Source organism: Salmo salar, chromosome ssa15 (assembly GCF_905237065.1).
Source record: "Salmo salar chromosome ssa15, Ssal_v3.1, whole genome shotgun sequence".
Classification (NCBI taxonomy): Eukaryota; Metazoa; Chordata; class Actinopteri; order Salmoniformes; family Salmonidae; genus Salmo; species Salmo salar.
The window spans coordinates 29,236,759-29,257,558 of NC_059456.1; the positions used below are offsets into that span (position 1 = coordinate 29,236,759).

The following is a 20,800-nucleotide window of genomic DNA, read 5'->3' on the forward strand; positions in this document are numbered from 1 at the left end:
CCTTCTCCAAACAGCTAGGCTGCCCACGACAGCTGAAACAGAGCAGTACCTAGCCAACTGGTCTCCTTCTCCAAACAGCTAGGCTGCCCACGACAGCTGAAACAGAGCGGTACCTAGCCAACTGGTCTCCTTCACCAAACAGCTAGGCTGCCCACGACAGCTGAAACAGACCAGTACCTAGCCAACTGGTCTCCTTCTCCAAACAGCTAGGCTGCCCACGACAGCTGAAACAGAGCGGTACCTAGCCAACTGGTCTCCTTCTCCAAACAGCTAGGCTGCCCACGACAGCTGAAACAGAGCGGTACCTAGCCAACTGGTCTCCTTCTCCAAACAGCTAGGCTGCCCACGACAGCTGAAACAGACCGGTACCTAGCCAACTGGTCTCCTTCTCCAAACAGCTAGGCTGCCCACGACAGCTGAAACAGAGCGGTACCTAGCCAACTGGTCTCCTTCTCCAAACAGCTAGGCTGCCCACGACAGCTGAAACAGAGCGGTACCTAGCCAATTGCTTTGCCCTAGTTTTTGTCAGGCCCGTAATCTGGAGGCCACGCACTCCAAGCCTGTGTACATGGCTGAGACTGCTGAATATCAGAGCCACCAGCTTGCACCTTCATGCGAGGCTGTCCCAGCATGCCACAAGGGGCTGGTATTTAAACAGCTTCTCGGCAAAGGCCTGCTCCATACTGTATAGTCGTCAAATGAGCAGCCCACTTCCTCCCCCTGGCCTCCCCCCACAGCAACACACACACACACACACACACACACACACACACACACACACACACACACACACACACACACACACACACACACACACACACACAGAGTGACCCCCCACACACACTGGTATTCCTCAGCATCAGTGGTGATCTCATCTCCTGTTAAAGTGGCCTGGAGTGGGCTCCTCTCTGTGGTGGGCCCTGATCATATCCTTCTCTCTGTGGTGGGCCCTGATCATATCCTTCTCTCTGTGGTGGGCCCTGATCATATCCTCCTCTCTGTGGTGGGCCCTGATCATATCCTCCTCTCTGTGGTGGGCCCTGATCATATCCTCCTCTCTGTGGTGGGCCCTGATCATATCCTCCTCTCTGTGGTGGGCCCTGATCATATCCTCCTCTCTGTGGTGGGCCCTGACCATAGGACTTTTGACATGCAGCCCTGCTGCCTCAAACCCTACCTCTTCAACACACTCACTTTGATTTTCCATAGAACTGCTTAAAGCCTTTTCCCCCACAGTTTTTCTTAGATACTGTGAATGTATTTGTTCAGGACAGGCCACCTAAACAGATGACTCTCTCTCTGGGCTTTTGCCCTCATAAACACTGCTGAGAGAAATGTTCACTTGGAAGTTTGACTGGAGTGACCGTGCAAGGTGTGGCATTCGTGCCCATGTCTCACTGTTCAGACTGCAAAAGTTGTCCAGAGGTGGTTCAAGCTGCTTCTCAATAGTTTTTTCCCCTCCAGTTTTATATACAGGATGTAGATGTTGTATATTATACATCTTTAATCCTTTGAATAATACTGCATATTTAACAATGATCTGCGCCCCAAAGATAAAGAATGAGAGAATGTTTCGATGTCATGCATGACACGATTCTTGGATCCATTGTGGGACTAGACTAGCCTAGGTCTTTTGTGTTGGGTGAGAACAGCTAACATGTAGTCTACAGTTTGAGCTTCATTGATTCAACTGCAAATGTTTGTCTTAGAGCTGTTTAATGATTGGCTGATGGAAGTGGCCTGGCAGTGAGTGGCACACCCAGTTTGTAACTCTTTGGTCAAGTGCTCTTCAGCCTTTTAACTCTTGGAATGTTGATTAGTGCATTCCAGTTCTTACGGTGGGGTTTTGTCTTTAATACAGGTACTATTATTATTATTGTTTGACCCATCCCTAGAGGGGCATGTTCTGCTTTTGCAGGCGGACAAAGGCCTCTAGTTGTACCAGAACCCCTGTACCTTATCCCCCTGGGGAAAAGGAATCCTTCATTTAGATGACTCTTCAATACCCTCTCTCCCTCTCCCTCCTCTCTGTGTGGTTCCCGGTCCCAAATACCCATGAAAGGGGCTGTTTGTGTCCTGAAACCCTCAGGACTTTCATTCCAGGGGAGACAACGCAGTCAGAGGCACTCTCTCATTTCAGTCCTGACCAGTCAGTGCTTGTTGTGCTAAAATACAATTTGGAGAGAAAAAACTTAACCTGAATCAAAGTCATTCATCTCCTGCAACCCTGGCACGTTAGCCCAGATCCGTATTAGGTGGCAGCTAAGTAAGTGCTGGGCGCTTGATTCTATGTTAACCTTGGCCACTGCTTATCGGATAGGAATGGGTTTGGCCGGAGTGCCGTGTGTGTGTGTGTGTGTGTGTGTGTGTGTGTGTGTGTGTGTGTGTGTGTGTGTGTGTGTGTGTGTGTGTGTGTGTGTGTGTGTGTGTGTGTGTGTGTGTGTGTGTGTGTGTGTGTGGTGTTCACTCAAGCTGCTTCACCCAGCCAGCTAAGCACCCCACATGATGATTGGGTGGGGAATCTGGCAGCGGCACAAACAGAACATGGCCTGGCGACTGGTGAGAGTTTCTCATCATAATTGAAATGTCTGGTCTATAGACTCTCTATAACCCATAATATATAACTTAAAGGTACCGTTTCCCGGACACGGAATAACCCTAGTCCTGAACTAAAAATCATTCTCAATGGAAATTCTTCATTGGAAGCGCTTTTTAGTCTAGGGGTAGACTTATTTTGTGTCTGGGAAACCTACCCATAGTGTTTGTCCCAATTTGACACACTAGTCCCTATAAAGTGCACTCTTTTTGACCAGAAGTAATGCACCTTATTAGGGAATAGGGTGCCATTTCAGCCTATACATATATCTATGTTGCAGTCATATTGGAAAATCATTTAAAAACCCGGAGGTCAAAAAAGTCTCTGGTCTTTCACAGTTGAGCTCCAAGGTCAGTGGAAAAGAGCACCTCTCCTTAGAGCAACAAGTGATTTTCCAGATCTGTAATTGACTACTCTTCCCTATCTCTACACTAATCTCTGATTAATGGGGGAATAAAATCGATATAGTTACATATCAGGATATCATTTTTTACAATATATGTTATCTTATCATTTTGACAATAGCGTAATATTATTTATGAGCTAGTTGGCTGTACCTGCACCAAACATCCAGTATTTTTCCTTCATAGCTTGTTCTCCATCTTCTTTTTAAATAGGGAGCCAATTTATTTTTAGCACTTTTATTTCTATGACTGATCAAAACTCTTGGCTCTCTCTCGTCTCTCTGCTGCAGCAAACATATGGTGAGCAATATGTTTGTGACACCAAATCGCAATAAAATCATAGTATCGAAATGCAATACATATTTAATCGTGAGAATTGCAATACATATTTATTTATGAGAATTGCAATACATATTTAATTATGAGAATTGCAATACATTTTTAATCGTGAGAATTGCAATACATATTTCATCGTGAGAATTGCAATACATTTTTAATCGTGAGAATTGCAATACATATTTAATTATGAGAATTGCAATACATTTTTAATCGTGAGAATTGCAATACATATTTCATCGTGAGAATTGCAATACATTTTTAATCGTGAGAATTGCAATACATATTTAATTATGAGAATTGCAATACATTTTTAATCGTGAGAATTGCAATACATTTTTAATCGTGAGAATTGCAATACATATTTCATCGTGAGAATTGCAATACATATTTCATTGTGAGAATTGCAATACATATTTCATTGTGAGAATTGCAATACATATCGTATCGGCACCTAAGTATCATAATAAAACTGGTTTGTGAGGTCCCTGGCAATTCCCAGCCCTATCATTTCCTAATGTTCTAGTTGTTATAAAGAAGCCAGTCATACAGACAGTACAACTAGCACTATTAGGGTTCCTCAGAAGTCAAACAATAGAGGCATAGTGTTGGGGAGTAGACCAGTGTTGGGGAGTGGACCAGTGTTGGGGAGTAGACCAGTGTTGGGGAGTAGACCAGTGTTGGGGAGTGGACCAGTGTTGGGGAGTGGACCAGTGTTGGGGAGTAGACCAGTGTTGGGGAGTAGACCAGTGTTGGGGAGTGGACCAGTGTTGGGGAGTAGACCAGTGTTGGGGAGTAGACCAGTGTTGGGGAGTAGACCAGTGTTGGGGAGTGGACCAGTGTTGGGGAGTAGATCGGTGTTGGGGAGTAGACCAGTGTTGGGGAGTAGACCAGTGTTGGGGAGTACATCGGTGTTTTGGAGTAGACCAGTGTTGGGGAGTGGACCAGTGTTGGGGAGTGGACCAGTGTTGGGGAGTAGACCAGTGTTGGGGAGTAGACCAGTGTTGGGGAGTGGACCAGTGTTGGGGAGTGGACCAGTGTTGGGGAGTGGACCAGTGTTGGGGAGTAGACCAGTGTTGGGGAGTAGACCAGTGTTGGGGAGTGGACCAGTGTTGGGGAGTAGACCAGTGTTGGGGAGTAGACCAGTGTTGGGGAGTAGACCAGTGTTGGGGAGTGGACCAGTGTTGGGGAGTGGACCAGTGTTGGGGAGTGGACCAGTGTTGGGGAGTGGACCAGTGTTGGGGAGTAGACCAGTGTTGGGGAGTAGACCAGTGTTGGGGAGTGGACCAGTGTTGGGGAGTAGACCAGTGTTGGGGAGTAGACCAGTGTTGGGGAGTAGACCAGTGTTGGGGAGTGGACCAGTGTTGGGGAGTAGACCAGTGTTGGGGAGTAGACCAGTGTAGTAGACCGGTAGTGAACTATATGTAGTAATATAATTACATTTTGCACTATCTTGGTGGTAGGTGAACTAAATCTTGGTAGTATTTTCAGTAGTTCATTACTTTTTGACATGTAGTGGTGTAGCTAACTACTGGAACTAACTTTTTTGTTGTTGCTAAAAGAAGATAAAATATTGGTAGGATGCAGTTCAAGAGTATGCAATGCTTGAGACGTCCAGCCCTGAGAGGGTGGAGAGGAGAATCTGATGCTTCATGGTGCGGAAGGCAGCGGATATATCTAGGTGGATGAGAACACAGGAGATGAGTCAGCTTTGCCAGTGAGGAGAGCCTCTGTGACAGAGTAGCACAGTCTCGGTTGAGTGACCCGTCTCGGTTGAGTGACCCATCTTGAAGCCTGACTGGTTAGTGTCAAGAAGATCGTCCTGAGAGAGATGGCGAGAGAGTTGGTCAAAGACAGCACGCTCAAGTGTATTGGAAAGATAATAAATCAGGGATACCAGTCAGAGTGAGAGTGTTGGTTTTTGAGGAGGGGAGAGACTCGGGCCATGTTGAAGTCAGAGGGGAAGCAGCCAGTGGTCGAGGATGATTTGATGAGGGAAGTGAGGAATGGGAAAAGGTCTCCAGAGCTGGCTGGAGAAAGGGGGGGTTGGAGTCAAGCGGGCAGGTTGTCAGGCGGCCGGACCTCACTTGTCATAGAATTTCATCTGGAGAGCGAGGGGAGAATGAGGTCAAGGCGTAGGGTAGTTATGTGTGAGTGGGACCAGTGGACTCAATAGGCTAATTGAATGAGGAGCGGATGTCGTCAACCTTCTTTTCAAAGTGGTTAACAAAGTCGTCCTCAGAGAGGAAGGAGGGAGGGGGAGGGGTGGACGATTAAGGAGGGAGGAGAAGGTGGAAAAGAGTTTCCTAGGGTTAGATGCAGAAGCTTGAAATTTGGAGTGATAAAATGCAAAAGCAGCAGCTACTCTTCCTGGGGTCCACACAAAACATAAAACATGACATAATACAGAACATTAATAGACAACAACAGCTCAAGGACAGAACTACATACATTTATATCATCCGACATAGCCTACATATGAGTATGTACACAAACTATCTAGGTCAAGTAGGGGAGAGGCATTGTGCCGTGAGGTGTTGCTTTATCTGTTTTTTGAACACAAGTTTGTTGTTCCCTTGAGCAATCTGAGATGGGAGGTCCATGCAATCATGGCTCTATATAATACTGTACGTTTTCTTGAATTTGTTCTGGATTTGGGGACTGTGAAAAGACCCCTGGTGGCATGTCTGGTGGGGTAAGTGTGTGAGTCAGAGCTGTGTGTAAGTTGACATTACTAACTATTTGGAACACATTGTTTCTTATAAAAACAAGAAGTGATGCAGTCAGTCTCTCCTCTACTTTTAACCAAGAGAAACTGCCATGCATATTATTGGTATTAGCCTTCTGATTACAACGAAGAGCAAGATGTGTCGCTCTGTTCTGGGCCAGCTGCAGCTTAACTAGGTGTTTCTTTGCAGCACTTAACCATAAGACTGGGCAATAATTAAGATAAGATAAAACTAGAGCCTGCAGGACTTCCTTTGTGGAGTGTGGTGTCAAAAAAGCAGAGCATCTCTTTATCACAGACAGACCTCTCCCCATCTTTACAACCATCGAATCAATATGTTTTGACCATAACAACTTGCTCAACAGCCACATTATTCATTATCAGATTCAGCTGAGGTCCAGGATTTAGGGAATGATTTGTACCAAATACAATGCTCTTAGTTTTAGAGATGTTCAGGACTAGTTTATTACTGGCCACCCATTCCAAAACTGACCACAGCAAGTGAAATGACTTGGGTTGAATCATCAGCATACATAGACAGACAGGCTTTGTTTAATGCCAGTGCCAGGTCATTAGTAAAAATAGAAGGTAGCTTTAGCAGAGGATACAGAGGAAGAGAATGTAGGGAGGAGGGAGTTAAAGGATGATAGGTCCTCCATAAGTTTAGTTTTCCTCCATTTTCGCACAGCTGCCTGCAGCACTGTTCTGTAAGCTTGCAATGAGTCACTCAGCCACGGAGCAGGAGGGAAGGGCTGAGCCAGCCGGGGGGAAAGGGGGCAGTGTGAGTCAAAGGAATTACTTATTAAATGTACTTCTCACTCCTGGAGATATCAGGAGTCCTCTAGCTATAGAATGAAGCACAACAACTGAATATATATGACATTGTTGTGGCTAGCTACTCGCTGCTTTCAGTCAGTGCAGATTTGATCTGCTTTTTCCAGTCAAAGTCTCCTGTGGAAAAGGAGCCTAGCCTGGTCCCAGATCTGTTTGTGCTGTTTTACCAACTCTGGAAAGACAGCACAATCAGATCTGGGACCAATATGAGTTGGCAAGACAGCACAAGCGGATCTGGCTCCAGGCTAGAAGGAGCCAACCCGTATGTCCGGGGCTGGGAAAAGTGTAATCCTATGAGGCCTGGCCAGATTAAGCCTGGTACCTGAGTATGTCATTTTAAGGGCAGGCACTCCGGGCCGTGCCAACATAATGCCACAGGGCTCAAAGGCCTGTTTATTCAAGACGCCATGCTCTGCTTGTGATCATGCAGCACTGGTGGTACAATGTAGTTTATTTTACACAAATTACTTCATTGTTTTTTGTGGTGTGAATGAATGATGGTTTGAGTGGTTTCGGTTGAATTCTTTCCCAAATGTTTCCTCATCTCTGTGAAAAATAATGTGGTTTGGTTATAAAAGCAAGTTGTGTATTCCAAGATGTTCCAGTCCAGTTTGGACACACATACTAATTCAAGGGTTTTCTATATTTTTACTATTTTCTACATTGTAGAATAATAGTGAAGATATCAAAACTATGAAATAACACACACAGCTTCACCTGGAATGCGTTTCCAGCAGTCTTGAAGGAGTTCCCACATATGCTGAGCACTTGTTGGCTGCTTTTCCTTCACTCTGCGGTGCAACTCATCCCAAACCATCTCAATTGGGTTGAGGTCGGGTGATTGTGGAGGCCAGGTCATTTGATGCAGTACTCCATCACTCTCCTTCTTGGCAAAATAGCCCTTACACAGCCTGGAGGTGTGTTGGGTCATTGTCCTGTTGAAAAACAAATGATAGTCCCACTAAGTGCAAACCAGATGGGATGGCGTATCGCTGCAGAGTGCTGTGGTAGCTATGCTGGTTAAGTGTGCCATGAATTCTAAATAAATCACAGACAATGTCACCAGCAAAGCACCGTCACACCACCACCCTCCATGCTTCACAGTGGGAACCACACATGCAGAGATGATCCGTTCACCTACTCTGCGTCTCACAAAGACAAGGCGTTGGAACCAAAAATCTCAAATTTGGACTCATCAGACCAAAGGACAGATTGACACCGGTCTAATGTCCATTGCTTGTGTTTCTTGGCCCAAGCAAGTCTTTTCTTATTATTGGTGTCCTTTAGTAGTGGTTTCTTTGCAGCAATTCGACCTTGAAGGCCTGATTTCACGCAGTCTCCTCTAAACAGTTGATGTTGAGATGTGTCTGTTACTTGAACTCTGTGAAGCATTTATTTGGACTGCAATCTGAGGTGCAGTTAACTCTAATGAACTTATCCTCTGCAGCAGAGGTAACTCTGGGTCTTCCTTTCCTGTAGCGGTCCTCGTGAGAGCCAGTTTCATCATAGCGCTTGATGGTTTTTGTGACTGCACTTGAAGAAACTTTCAAAGTTCTTGAAATGTTCCGTATTGACTGACCTTCGTGTCTTAAAGTAATGATGAACTGTCGTTTCTCTTTGTTTATTTGAGCTGTTCTTGCCATAATATGGACTTGGTATTTTACCATATAGGGCTATCTTCTGTATACCACCCTTACCTTGTCACAACACAACTGATTGGCTCAAACGCATTAAGAAGGAAAGAAATTCCACAAATGAACGTTTAACAAGGCACACCTGTTAATTGAAATGCATTCCAGGTGACTACCTCATGAAGCTGGTTGAGAGAATGCCAAGAGTGTGCAAAGGGTGGCTACTTTGAAGAATTTTACATTTACATTTTAGTCATTTAGCAGACGCTCTTATCCAGAGCGACTTATAGTAGTGAATGCATACATTTCATGCATTTAAAAAAAAGAATATATATATTTTGTACTGGCCCCCTGTGGGAATCGAACCCACAACCCTGGTGTTGCAAACACCATGCTCTACCAACTGTGCCACAGGGAAGAATCTCAAATATATTTAGATTTAACACTTTTTTGGTTACTACATGATTCCATATGTGTTATTTCATAGTTTTGATGTCTTCACTATTATTCTACAATGTAGAAAATAGTAAAAATAAAGAAAAACCCTTGAATGAGTAGGTGTTCTAAACTTTTGACCAGTACTGTATATACTACTTGTCATAAGCGTCGTAAGGATAGGACCAAGGCGCAGCGGGTATAGTGCTCATTGTCTTAATTTATTTAAAGATTTAAACAAAACGACGAAACAATTCCGTAAGGCAACACAGGCTATACAGGAAACAACCACCCATAAAACACAAGTGAAACAAACACCACTAAATATGGCCTCCAATTAGAGACAACAACAATCTCTAATATGGCCTCTAATTGGAGGTCATTGCCAAAAACCCAACATAGAAATAGAAAACATAGAACCTAAACCAAAACCACCATAACAAACACCCCCTGCCACGCCCTGACCAAACTACAATGACAAATAACCCCTTTTACCTGTCAGGACGTGACACTACTGCTGTGTGGCAGTTGTGTAAGCTAGTGAATTTAATATATAGAGGTACTATACATTGTTTACTTATATCCATTAATTTAGGCCTGGAGATCTGTGAATGTAACTTGAGTTTTCACTCAAATCTTCCATTCACAACAATGCATGATTTATGCAATCTCAAGTCAGGTTCCTGCCTTCACAGTGTATCCTATTTGTTTGTGTTTGGTAGGTACAGTTTGTCTCTAGTAACTGTCTTACTGACAGAGTTGATTCATGGTACGGTCTCTTTCTCGTTCATAGGTGGTGAAGACCATCGGCTTGAGGGAAGTCTGGTACTCTGGTCTTCAGTATGTGGACGGTAAAGGATACCTCACCTGGCTGAAGCTTGACAAAAAGGTAAGGTTAATTTAGGACTGACAATGTTACAAGTGCCCTGTATTTTGCCTGATGTAGTACTGTACAAATATTTGTTCATATCTGCTCAGGCATTCTCAAACCATTTTCCACTGTATTCTTAAACCGCTGGACTTCTGCACATTTTTTGCATAACCATTATATGGTAAACAATATATAATAGGCCATTCAAAAAGAGCACATTCTTTTAAAGGCGGGGTCAAATCACTCCACACTACATTTGCTTACCACTCACTCAATCAATCAGCATCCACTCACTCACTGCATTATTGAATTCACATAATGCATTGCGGCTGGCCAATGGTCACCCTCTCTCACTCCTGTGCAGGCCGGTGGCTAATTCTTAATCTCTCTCCTTTTATTTTCACTTCCTGCCAGGGACCATAAGGATCCCCACGGGGCTCTGGTCAAAAGTAGTGCACTCCATAGGGAATAGGGTGCCATTTGTGATGCAAGCAATTTCCAGTGAATCCACTCCAATGAAATTCCTGAGTGTGAACTCTTAGTGAACCGCACAAACTAACATACTAGTTCTACTTCACTCTTTCTGTTGTTCCTGAGCAAACAGAAATCTCACACTGCTCTGTCTTCATTCATTTGTAGACCATGTAGACTCTGTACTGACAGTATAGCGACGGTATAGCTACAGTATATCTACAGTGTAGTTACATTATAGCTAAAACACCTCCACCTGTGTTTGTAGAATTGAGTTGAGCCTGTGTCAATGTGCAGAATTTCCAAATGGGCCAGATGGTTATCACCAGAGCTGTATATTCAGGATATGTACTGTATATATCAAACGGCTCAGAGGTCACACAAACCCACCAACCCCACCTTACAGTATTTGGTTTTGGCTGATTTATATTGCAAGGATAGTAAACTGTTTCCTTTTGCTATATTAGCATTACGGCACAATGTGAGGAGCTACACTAGACTATTAGCATTAGTGTAAATGTAGTGATGTTATAGGGGTAGTAGAGTAACTTTACTTAGTTTACAGCGAAAGGTGTATAAATAGTTATGGGGTAGTAGAGTAACTTTACTTAGTTTACAGCGAAAGGTGTATAAATAGTTATAGGGGTAGTAGAGTAACTTTACTTAGTTTACAGTGAAAGGTGTATAAATGGTTATAGGGGTAGTAGAGTAACTTTACTTAGTTTACAGTGAAAGGTGTATAAATAGTTATAGGGGTAGTAGAGTAACTTTACTTAGTTTACAGTGAAAGGTGTATAAATAGTTATAGGGGTAGTAGAGTAACTTTACTTAGTTTTCAGTGAAAGGTGTATACATGGTTATAAGGATAGTAGAGTAACTTTACTTAGTTTACAGTGAAAGGTGTATACATGGTTATAGGGATAGTAGAGTAACTTTACTTAGTTTACAGTGAAAGGTGTAGACATGGTTATAGGGATAGTAGAGTAACTTTACTTAGTTTACAGTGAAAGGTGTATAAAGGTGTTAGGCCGGTTGTGGGTTCACCAGGACATTTGAAGAACAGTTTGACTGAGGACACAGGACAGTGGGGCGCTTTCTAGAGCTGGGCAATATTGACAAAAATCCATGAATTTATGCAATAACGATAAATAGAACAATTTATTTAAAACAATGTGCACCAGTCTTTTTGAAATTATACTTAAACTACTATTAATATTTTGATGGTTGTAGGCATCAATATTCCCATTAACAATCACCCATATTAACAAACTTATTTCATTTCAAACTTCACATTTCTCTAGTATAGGCTACTTATTGTAATGAACGATATCAGCAAGATGCCTACGATAAGTGATTGTTATGGTCGGTGTTGATCATTTTCTGTTTATTGTACCAGCTCTAGTGCTTACTGTAGAATTGAATAATTTCCTGACAACCCAGTGCTCCACAACCATGAGAGAGAGAGACTTGTTGACCTTGCTTCCCTTCATGCAGGCTGACCAGGCCAGTTGAACTGCACTAACTGAGTGCTGACTGCACTGCTCTACTGTAGAGTAGCTCTATCAGCACAATGCTCTAATGGGAACATTCCAGTTGTTTCACACAGCCACCCCATTCACTGAGTGATGTTATAGGGTAGTAGAGTAACTTTACTTAGTTTACAGTGAAAGGTGTATAAATGGTTATAGGGGTAGTAGAGTAACTTTACTTAGTTTACAGTGAAAGGTGTATAAATGGTTATAGGGGTAGTAGAGTAACTTTACTTAGTTTACAGTGAAAGGTGTATAAATGGTTATAGGGGTAGTAGAATAACTTTACTTAGTTTACAGTGAAAGGTGTATAAATGGTTATAGGGGTAGTAGAGTAACTTTACTTAGTTTACAGTGAAAGGTGTATAAATGGTTATAGGGGTAGTAGAATAACTTGACTTAGTTTACAGTGAAAGGTGTATAAATGGTTATAGGGGTAGTAGAGTAACTTTATTTAGTTTACAGTGAAAGGTGTATAAATGGTTATAGGGGTAGTAGAGTAACTTTACTTAGTTTACAGTGAAAGGTGTATAAATGGTTATAGGGGTAGTAGAGTAACTTTACTTAGTTTACAGTGAAAGGTGTATAAATGGTTATAGGGGTAGTAGAGTAACTTTACTTAGTTTACAGTGAAAGGTGTATAAATGGTTATAGGGGTAGTAGAGTAACTTTACTTAGTTTACAGTGAAAGGTGTATAAATGGTTATGGGGTAGTAGAGTAACTTTACTTAGTTACTTAGGAATAGTCCAGTCGTTTCACACAGCCACCCCATTCGCTCCCCATTCTTCACACAGCCACCCCATTCGCTCCCCATTCTTCACACAGCCACCCCATTCGCTCCCCATTCTTCACACAGCCACCCCATTCGCTCCCCATTCTTCACACAGCCACCCCATTTGCTCCCCATTCTTCACACAGCCACCCCATTCGCTCCCCATTCTTCACACAGCCACCCCATTCGCTCCCTATTCTTCACACAGCCACCCCATTCGCTCCCCATTCTTCACACAGCCACCCCATTTGCTCCCCATTCTTCACACAGCCACCCCATTCGCTCCCCATTCTTCACACAGCCACCCCATTCGCTCCCCATTCTTCACACAGCCACCCCATTCGCTCCCTATTCTTCACACAGCCACCCCATTCGCTCCCCATTCTTCACACAGCCACCCCATTCGCTCCCCATTCTTCACACAGCCACCCCATTCGCTCCCCATTCTTCACACAGCCACCTCCATTCGCTCCCCATTCGCCTCATCAATACCTTTTGGTTCCTGTTTTGGAGCCAACACAGAAGAAGAGACCAATGCCAGTAAACAAACAACGTTACAGAGGATCATTCAAGTTGATCAGTACCATGCATTTTACACATCCCTTTTTTAAAGAGGAATGCGTCCGTGCGTCCAAGACAATTTAACCCTCCGGGAACAATAAAGTTGATCCAATCCCATCATTCTTTGCTACTCATGAAAGGAGTAGACATAGGGCTACATCCCAAATGGCACCCTATTCCCTTATAGTAGTGCACTACAGGGCTCTGGTCAAAAGTAGTGCACTATATAGAGAATAGGGTGCCATTTGGGACGTAGATAATTATTGAAGGACATTCATCAATCAATGATCAATCAATCGTCTCTCTCCAACCAGGTGTCTTCCCAGGACGTGAAGAAGGAGAACCCGCTGCAGTTCAAGTTCCGCGCCAAGTTCTTCCCCGAGGATGTGTCTGAGGAGCTCATCCAGGACATCACCCAGAAGCTGTTCTTCATGCAGGTAACACACGCAGGCACAGAAACATACACTGTCATACTATTCTTTGTACTCACAATGCTTCATTGCTGATACAAACAAAGCTGTTAAGCGTGTGTGTGTGTGTGTGTGTGTGTGTGTGTGTGTGTGTGTGTGTGTGTGTGTGTGTGTGTGTGTGTGTGTGTGTGTGTGTGTGTGTGTGTGTGTGTGTGTGTGTGTGTGTCCAGGTGAAGGAGGGCATCCTGAGCGATGAGGTGTACTGTCCCCCGGAGACGGCCGTGCTGCTGGCCTCCTACTCTGTCCAGGCCAAGTTTGGAGACTATACCCGGGACCAACACCGGCCCGGCTACCTCACCTCAGACCGTCTGCTGCCCCAGCGGTGAGCGTCGATCCACTCCCAGCCCACACTAGGGCTGTGTCCCAAATGGCACCCTATTCCCTATCCAGGCCTTGGTAAAAAAAAAGTGCACCATAGGACTCTGGTCAAAAGTAGTGCACTACATAGGGAATAGGGTGCCATTTAGGATACATCCAAGTGCTCTTTTCCAATAGCACAGTAGCATGAAGCACACTCCTTGCTTCATTCATATCAATGTATTGGGGGTACATTCTAAGTGGTATGCTAGTATCGACATTGGAACATAAGAAGCCAGGAGTACAGATAGTAAATAGCTCAGTGTGCTGCTGTTATAAACTGGAACAGGATGAAGTTTTGTGTTCACGTACATACATAGACACAAAGAAATCCATATATTGATCAGAATATGAGTACCCTATATTCAGTGTACTCTCTGTTTACCCCCTCTTCTGATCCTCCTCCTTCTTCCTCTCTTTCTTTCTGTCCTCCCTCCTTCTCCTCCTCCCTCTTCCCCCTCTTCCTCCTCCTTTTCCTCCTATTTCTCCTCCTCCTCCTTCTCCTCTGTAGGGTTCTTGAGCAGCACAAGCTGTCCAGGGAGCAGTGGGAGGAGAGGATCCAGGTGTGGCATGAGGAACACCGTGGAATGCTGAAGTGAGTTCTGGTCTGTTTTGGTTTGTATGAGTCTCTATGTTGGTGTCGCTGTGATAAGGAAACAGGTTGCATTATTTGCATTATTTATTCTTGTAGAGCAGTTGAATGAATAGTACAGCAGCGTTGTGTGTGTGTGTGTGTGTGTGTGGAGTTAATTTGGTCATGTTTGATTGTGCAGGGAGGATGCCATGCTGGAGTACCTGAAGATCGCCCAGGACCTGGAGATGTACGGAGTCAACTACTTTGACATCAAGAACAAGAAGGGGACCGAGCTGTGGCTGGGAGTAGATGCCCTGGGACTCAACATCTACGAGAAGGAGGACAAGTAAGAAACAACTGCCTCCAGGGTCCTGTTCAGTCGGTCACACCGTAGCAAAATGTTTTGCAAAGAAACATTTAAATGTCCAGGTAGTCCCTCCCAGTTTCAGTCTGTTTCAAAACGTTTATTCCCTACTGGACACCACCCATGTTCCCTCTCTGAACTGACCACTAGGGGGTCAATTCATGAAAAACTTGAATAGGGTTTGATTGATAATACCTGGTGTGCCAGTTGGGCAAGGTTTACACTTCTGGGCCTATCCCATGGCTTCCATTGAGCCAGGCAAGCTCAATCAAACACATCTGAAAGATTTCAAATACTATTTGAACCCAGGTCTAAAGTAATGTAGCCTATCTACCCATTCTGGTTCTGCTGGTCAATGATACCGGTGTGTTTTCCGGCCTTGGCCACAGTTCTGTGTCAGACATTGAATCCTAATTCCAATGGATTTGACTATTGGAGCCGTACAGGTTAACCCACGTCTTTACTTAATCAGTACCAATGAAGATTATTCTCACCAGACAGTTAGCACAACTCTATTCCCTTCCACTCTCTCTCTCTCTATCTTTTGATGAGCTTTTACTGTGTCTTCATACCCAAGATTGCTCTGTGAATCTGCGATCCACCAAACACTTTGCTGAAGCTCAAAAGTACAATATTTTACGAGATTGCTTGAGCGACACATGCGGTAACTGCGTGATTATGTTTTAACTACTTGTTCCCGGTGAGGTCACTAAAGGTAATGTGTTAACTACTTGTTCCCGGTGAGGTCACTAAAGGTAATGCGTTAACTACTTGTTCCCGGTGAGGTCACTAAAGGTAATGTGTTAACTACTTGTTCCCAGTGAGGTCACTAAAGGTAATGTGTTAAAGTAGATTGTGACATAATGTTCCAGATGACGCCGACAGACATGGCAGCTCTGCATCTAGCTCCTAAGCAACTTTGCGCTCGTGCTAATATTTCTATAAATATATATTTTACTTTAAGATTTGTGTGTATTGTTGTGTATTGTTAGATATTACTGCACTATTGGAACTAGGAACACAAGCATTTCGCTACACCCGTAATAACATCTGCTAAATATGTGTGTGACCAATAAAATGGGATTTGATTTCATGTAATATGTGTCCCCAGCTTCTCTATACAGCCGATGGCCCTGCAGTCACTGACCCTCTGGCAGAGGGTTCAAATAGTAGTTGTTTATTTTCAAATACTTTGAGCGTTTGAGTGAACCTGCCAGAGTGCTAGATGATTGGGGTTTGCACTTTGTACTTTTGGGACTACTCCACTCAATCAGCACAGATAAAAGCACAGAAAAGTATGTCTGGAAGACATGCCAAAGTAGTGTTTTGAGTGCAGTGGACTAACCTCTTGCTGGGTTGTGTTGTTGACAACAGCCGTTACTCCCTCCCTAGAGCTCCATGCACTGTTTAAACCCTCCATGCCAAAGGTCTCTTGAAGCAGTGTGATCCAAGGGCCCCTAGAAGACTCTGTCTGGCCACAGATGGTAACTCTTTAACTTGAGTGGCCACAGATGGTAGTGCTGTAACTCTTTAACTTGAGTGGCCACAGATGGCAATGCTGTATCTCTGTAACTTGAGTGGCCACAGATGGTAGTGCTGTAACTCTTTAACTTGAGTGGCCACAGATGGTAGTGCTGTAACTCTTTAACTTGAGTGACCACAGATGGTGTGCTGTAACTCTGTAACTTGAGTGGCCACAGATGGTAGTGCTGTAACTCTTTAACTTGAGTGACCACAGATGGTGTGCTGTAACTCTGTAACTTGAGTGGCCACAGATGGTAGTGCTGTAACTCTTTAACTTGAGTGGCCACAGATGGCAATGCTGTATCTCTGTAACTTGAGTGGCCACAGATGGTAGTGCTGTAACTCTTTAACCTCTCTGGGCTAGGTGGGACGTTTGCGTCCCACCCTAGTCAACAGCCAGTGGAATCCCGTGGCGCGATATTCAAATACCTTAGAAATGCTATTACTTCAATTTCTCAAACATATGACTATTTTACACCATTTTAAAGACAAGACTCTCGTTAATCTAACCACACTGTCCGATTTCAAAAAGGCTTTACAATGAAAGCAAAACATTAGATTATGTCAGCAGAGTACCCAGCCAGAAATAATCAGACACCCATTTTTCAAGCTAGCATATAATGTCACAAAAACCAAAACCACAGCTAAATGCAGCACTAACCTTTGATGATCTTCATCAGATGACACTCCTAGGACATTATGTTATACAATACATGCATGTTTTGTTCAATCAAGTTCATATTTATATCAAAAACCAGCTTTTTACATTAGCATGTGACTAGCATGTGACTAGCATTCCCACCGAACACTTCCGGTGAATTTACTAAATTACTCACGATAAACGTTCACAAAAAAACATTACAATTATTTTAAGAATTATAGATACAGAACTCCTTTATGCAATCGCGGTGTCCGATTTTAAAATAGCTTTTCGGTGAAAGCACATTTTGCAATATTCTGAGTAGATAGCCCGGCCATCACAGGCTAGCTATTTTGACACCCACCAAGTTTGGTACTCACCAAACTCAGATTTATTATAAGAAAAACTGGATTACCTTTGCTGTTCTTTGTCAGTATGCACTCCCAGGACTTCTACTTAAACAACAAATGTTGGTTTGGTTCCAAATAATCCATAGTTATATCCAAATAGCGGCGTTTTGTTCGTGCGTTCAAGACACTATCCGAAGGGTAACGAAGGGTGACGCGCCCGGCACGTTTCGTGACAAAAAAATTCGAAATATTCCATTACCGTACTTCGAAGGATGTCAAACGCTGTTTAAAATCAATTTTTATGTGATTTTTCTCGTAAAATAGCAATAATATTCCGACCGGGAGTCGTTGTTTTTGTTCAAAGACTGAAAATGTAAACATGGAGTCGTCTCGTGCACGCGGGCGCCCGTCTCATTGTTCTCAGATCGACCACTTACCAAATGCGCTACTGTTTTTCAGCCATGGCCTGCAAAGTCATCATTCAACGTTCTGGCGCCTTCTGAGAGCCTATGGGAGCGTTAGAAAATGTCACGTTACAGCAGAGATCCTTTGTTTTGGATAGAGATGACAAAGGCCAAGAAATGGTCAGAGAGGTCGCTTCCTGTTTGGAATCTTCTCAGGTTTTGGCCTGCCAAATGAGTTCTGTTATACTCACAGACACCATTCAAACAGTTTTAGAAACTTTAGGGTGTTTTCTATCCAAATCAAACAATTATATGCATATTCTAGTTACTGGGCAGGAGTAGTAACCAGATTAAATCGGGTACGTTTTTTATCCGGCCGTGCAAATACTGCCCCCTATCACCAACAGGTTAACTTGAGTGGCCACAGATGGCAATGCTGTATCTCTGTAACTTGAGTGGCCACTGATGGTGTGCTGTAACTTAGATTTTTTGGGGATTCCCCATTGTCTTACTCTCTACCCACATTATTGGGGCTTGTGTCCAAATTGTCTGGAGGTTTTATGTTTAGCTTTAAATCCACACAAAGCACACATTGATGGGTGTTAGAGTTCCATCAAAGTGTTTATTTGAAACTATTGTTCCATAGAATGGCTTTAAAAGGAATCTAATGCTCTTATTTTAAGTTAGTAGTCTGATACCTGTAAATCTGCCTAACCAAAAAGAAGAGAGAGACTCAAACACAGGGCTCTGTGTGTGTATGTAGGGTTCTTAGTGTCCTTGAGTGTGTATGCATGTGTGTGTGTGTGTTTGTGTGTTTGTGCATTCTGGGGCTCGGCTGTAACCATGGCAACGCTGACTGGTTTTTCAAGCTGTGCTCTTAAGAATCCGAGACTAAGTTAGAGGGCAGGCCCCGCAACGAGGGTTTCAGGCCATAGACAATATGTAGCACCATTACTGCCAAGAACTCACACACACACACACACACACACACACACACACACACACACACACACACACACACACACACACACACACACACACACACACACACACACACACTAGCGTAGCATTGCTCCTTTTTGTGTCAGATATGGCCATTCTGCCAAGGTTTTAGTCCTTAGGCCCTTTGTCAAACAAACACACACCCTCATTTAGCAGAAGACATATAGCTAGCTATCAGGACAGGATTCCATTTGGACCCTATAGCACACCACTGGGACCTTTTAGTTTGTAGAAAATAAGGTCTATTTTGTGTTTTTTTGGCCTATATTGTCCCTGATTGCTGTATGAATCCATCTACATACATTTTCACATTTCTATGAGATTCTATATAACGCAGAACACACCATATACTCTCTAGAATGGGCTAAGAGCCTCTGACCCTGGCCATTTGACTGGTCAACTCATTGTTATTCTATGGAACACACCTCTGTTCAACCTCTGTGGGTACTGTGGATAACAGTCGTTAGGGGTCAGTGGGAGGGCTTACCAACCTCTGTGGGTACTGTGGATAACAGTCGTTAGGGGTCAGTGGGAGGGCTTACCAACCTCTGTGGGTACTGTGGATAACAGTCGTTAGGGGTCAGTGGGAGGGCTTACCAACCTCTGTGGGTACTGTGGATAACAGTCGTTAGGGGTCAGTGGGAGGGCTTACCAACCTCTGTGGGTACTGTGGATAACAGTCGTTAGGGGGTCAGTGGGAGGGCTTACCAACCTCTGTGGGTACTGTGGATAACAGTCGTTAGGGGTCAGTGGGAGGGCTTACCAACCTCTGTGGGTACTGTGGATAACAGTCGTTAGGGGTCAGTGGGAGGGCTTACCAACCTCTGTGGGTACTGTGGATAACAGTCGTTAGGGGTCAGTGGGAGGGCTTACCAACCTCTGTGGGTACTGTGGATAACAGTCGTTAGGGGTCAGTGGGAGGGCTTACCAACCTCTGTGGGTACTGTGGATAACAGTCGTTAGGGGTCAGTGGGAGGGCTTACCAACCTCTGTGGGTACTGTGGATAACAGTCGTTAGGGGTCAGTGGGAGGGCTTACCAACCTCTGTGGGTACTGTGGATAACAGTCGTTAGGGGTCAGTGGGAGGGCTTACCAACCTCTGTGGGTACTGTGGATAACAGTCGTTAGGGGTCAGTGGGAGGGCTTACCAACCTCTGTGGGTACTGTGGATAACAGTCGTTAGGGGTCAGTGGGAGGGCTTACCAACCTCTGTGGGTACTGTGGATAACAGTCGTTAGGGGTCAGTGGGAGGGCTTACCAACCTCTGTGGGTACTGTGGATAACAGTCGTTAGGGGTCAGTGGGAGGGCTTACCTTATACAACGTCTAATCTAACACTTAGCTATGCCTCTAGATAAGACCTTGATCAGTGTTATGTCTCAGTCCTCTATGTCTCTAGATAAGACCTTGATCAGTGTTATGTCTCAGTCCTCCTCTATGCCTCTAGATAAGGCATTGATCAGTGTTATGTCTCAGTCCTCCTCTATGCCTCTAGATAAGACCTTGATCAGTGTTATGTCTCAGTCCTCCTCTATGTCTCTAGATAAGACCTTGATCAGTGTTATGTCTCAGTCCTCTATGCCTCTAGATAAGACCTTGATCAGTGTTATGTCTCAGTCCTCCTCTATGTCTCTAGATAAGACATTGATCAGTGTTATGTCTCAGTCCTCTATGTCTCTAGATAAGACCTTGATCAGTGTTATGTCTCAGTCCTCCTCTATGTCTCTAGATAAGACCTTGATCAGTGTTATGTCTCAGTCCTCCTCTATGTCTCTAGATAAGACATTGATCAGTGTTATGTCTCAGTCCTCCTCTATGTCTCTAGATAAGACCTTGATCAGTGTTATGTCTCAGTCCTCCTCTATGTCTCTAGATAAGACCTTGATCAGTGTTATGTCTCAGTCCTCCTCTATGTCTCTAGATAAGACCTTGATCAGTGTTATGTCT

At 43.9% G+C, this 20,800-nt stretch overlaps 1 protein-coding gene across 1 annotated transcript in view; it reads left to right on the forward strand.

Moving 5' to 3' along the window:
- Positions 1–20,800, forward strand: part of ezrb (ezrin b) — a 64,493-nt gene that overhangs the window by 14,329 nt on the left and 29,364 nt on the right. Inside the window, exons 4-8 of the mRNA XM_014143991.2 lie at positions 9,758–9,853; positions 13,484–13,606; positions 13,810–13,961; positions 14,508–14,591; positions 14,770–14,916. Of these exons, the coding sequence (XP_013999466.1) occupies positions 9,758–9,853; positions 13,484–13,606; positions 13,810–13,961; positions 14,508–14,591; positions 14,770–14,916 (602 nt within the window). The remainder of the gene's footprint in view (positions 1–9,757; positions 9,854–13,483; positions 13,607–13,809; positions 13,962–14,507; positions 14,592–14,769; positions 14,917–20,800) is intronic.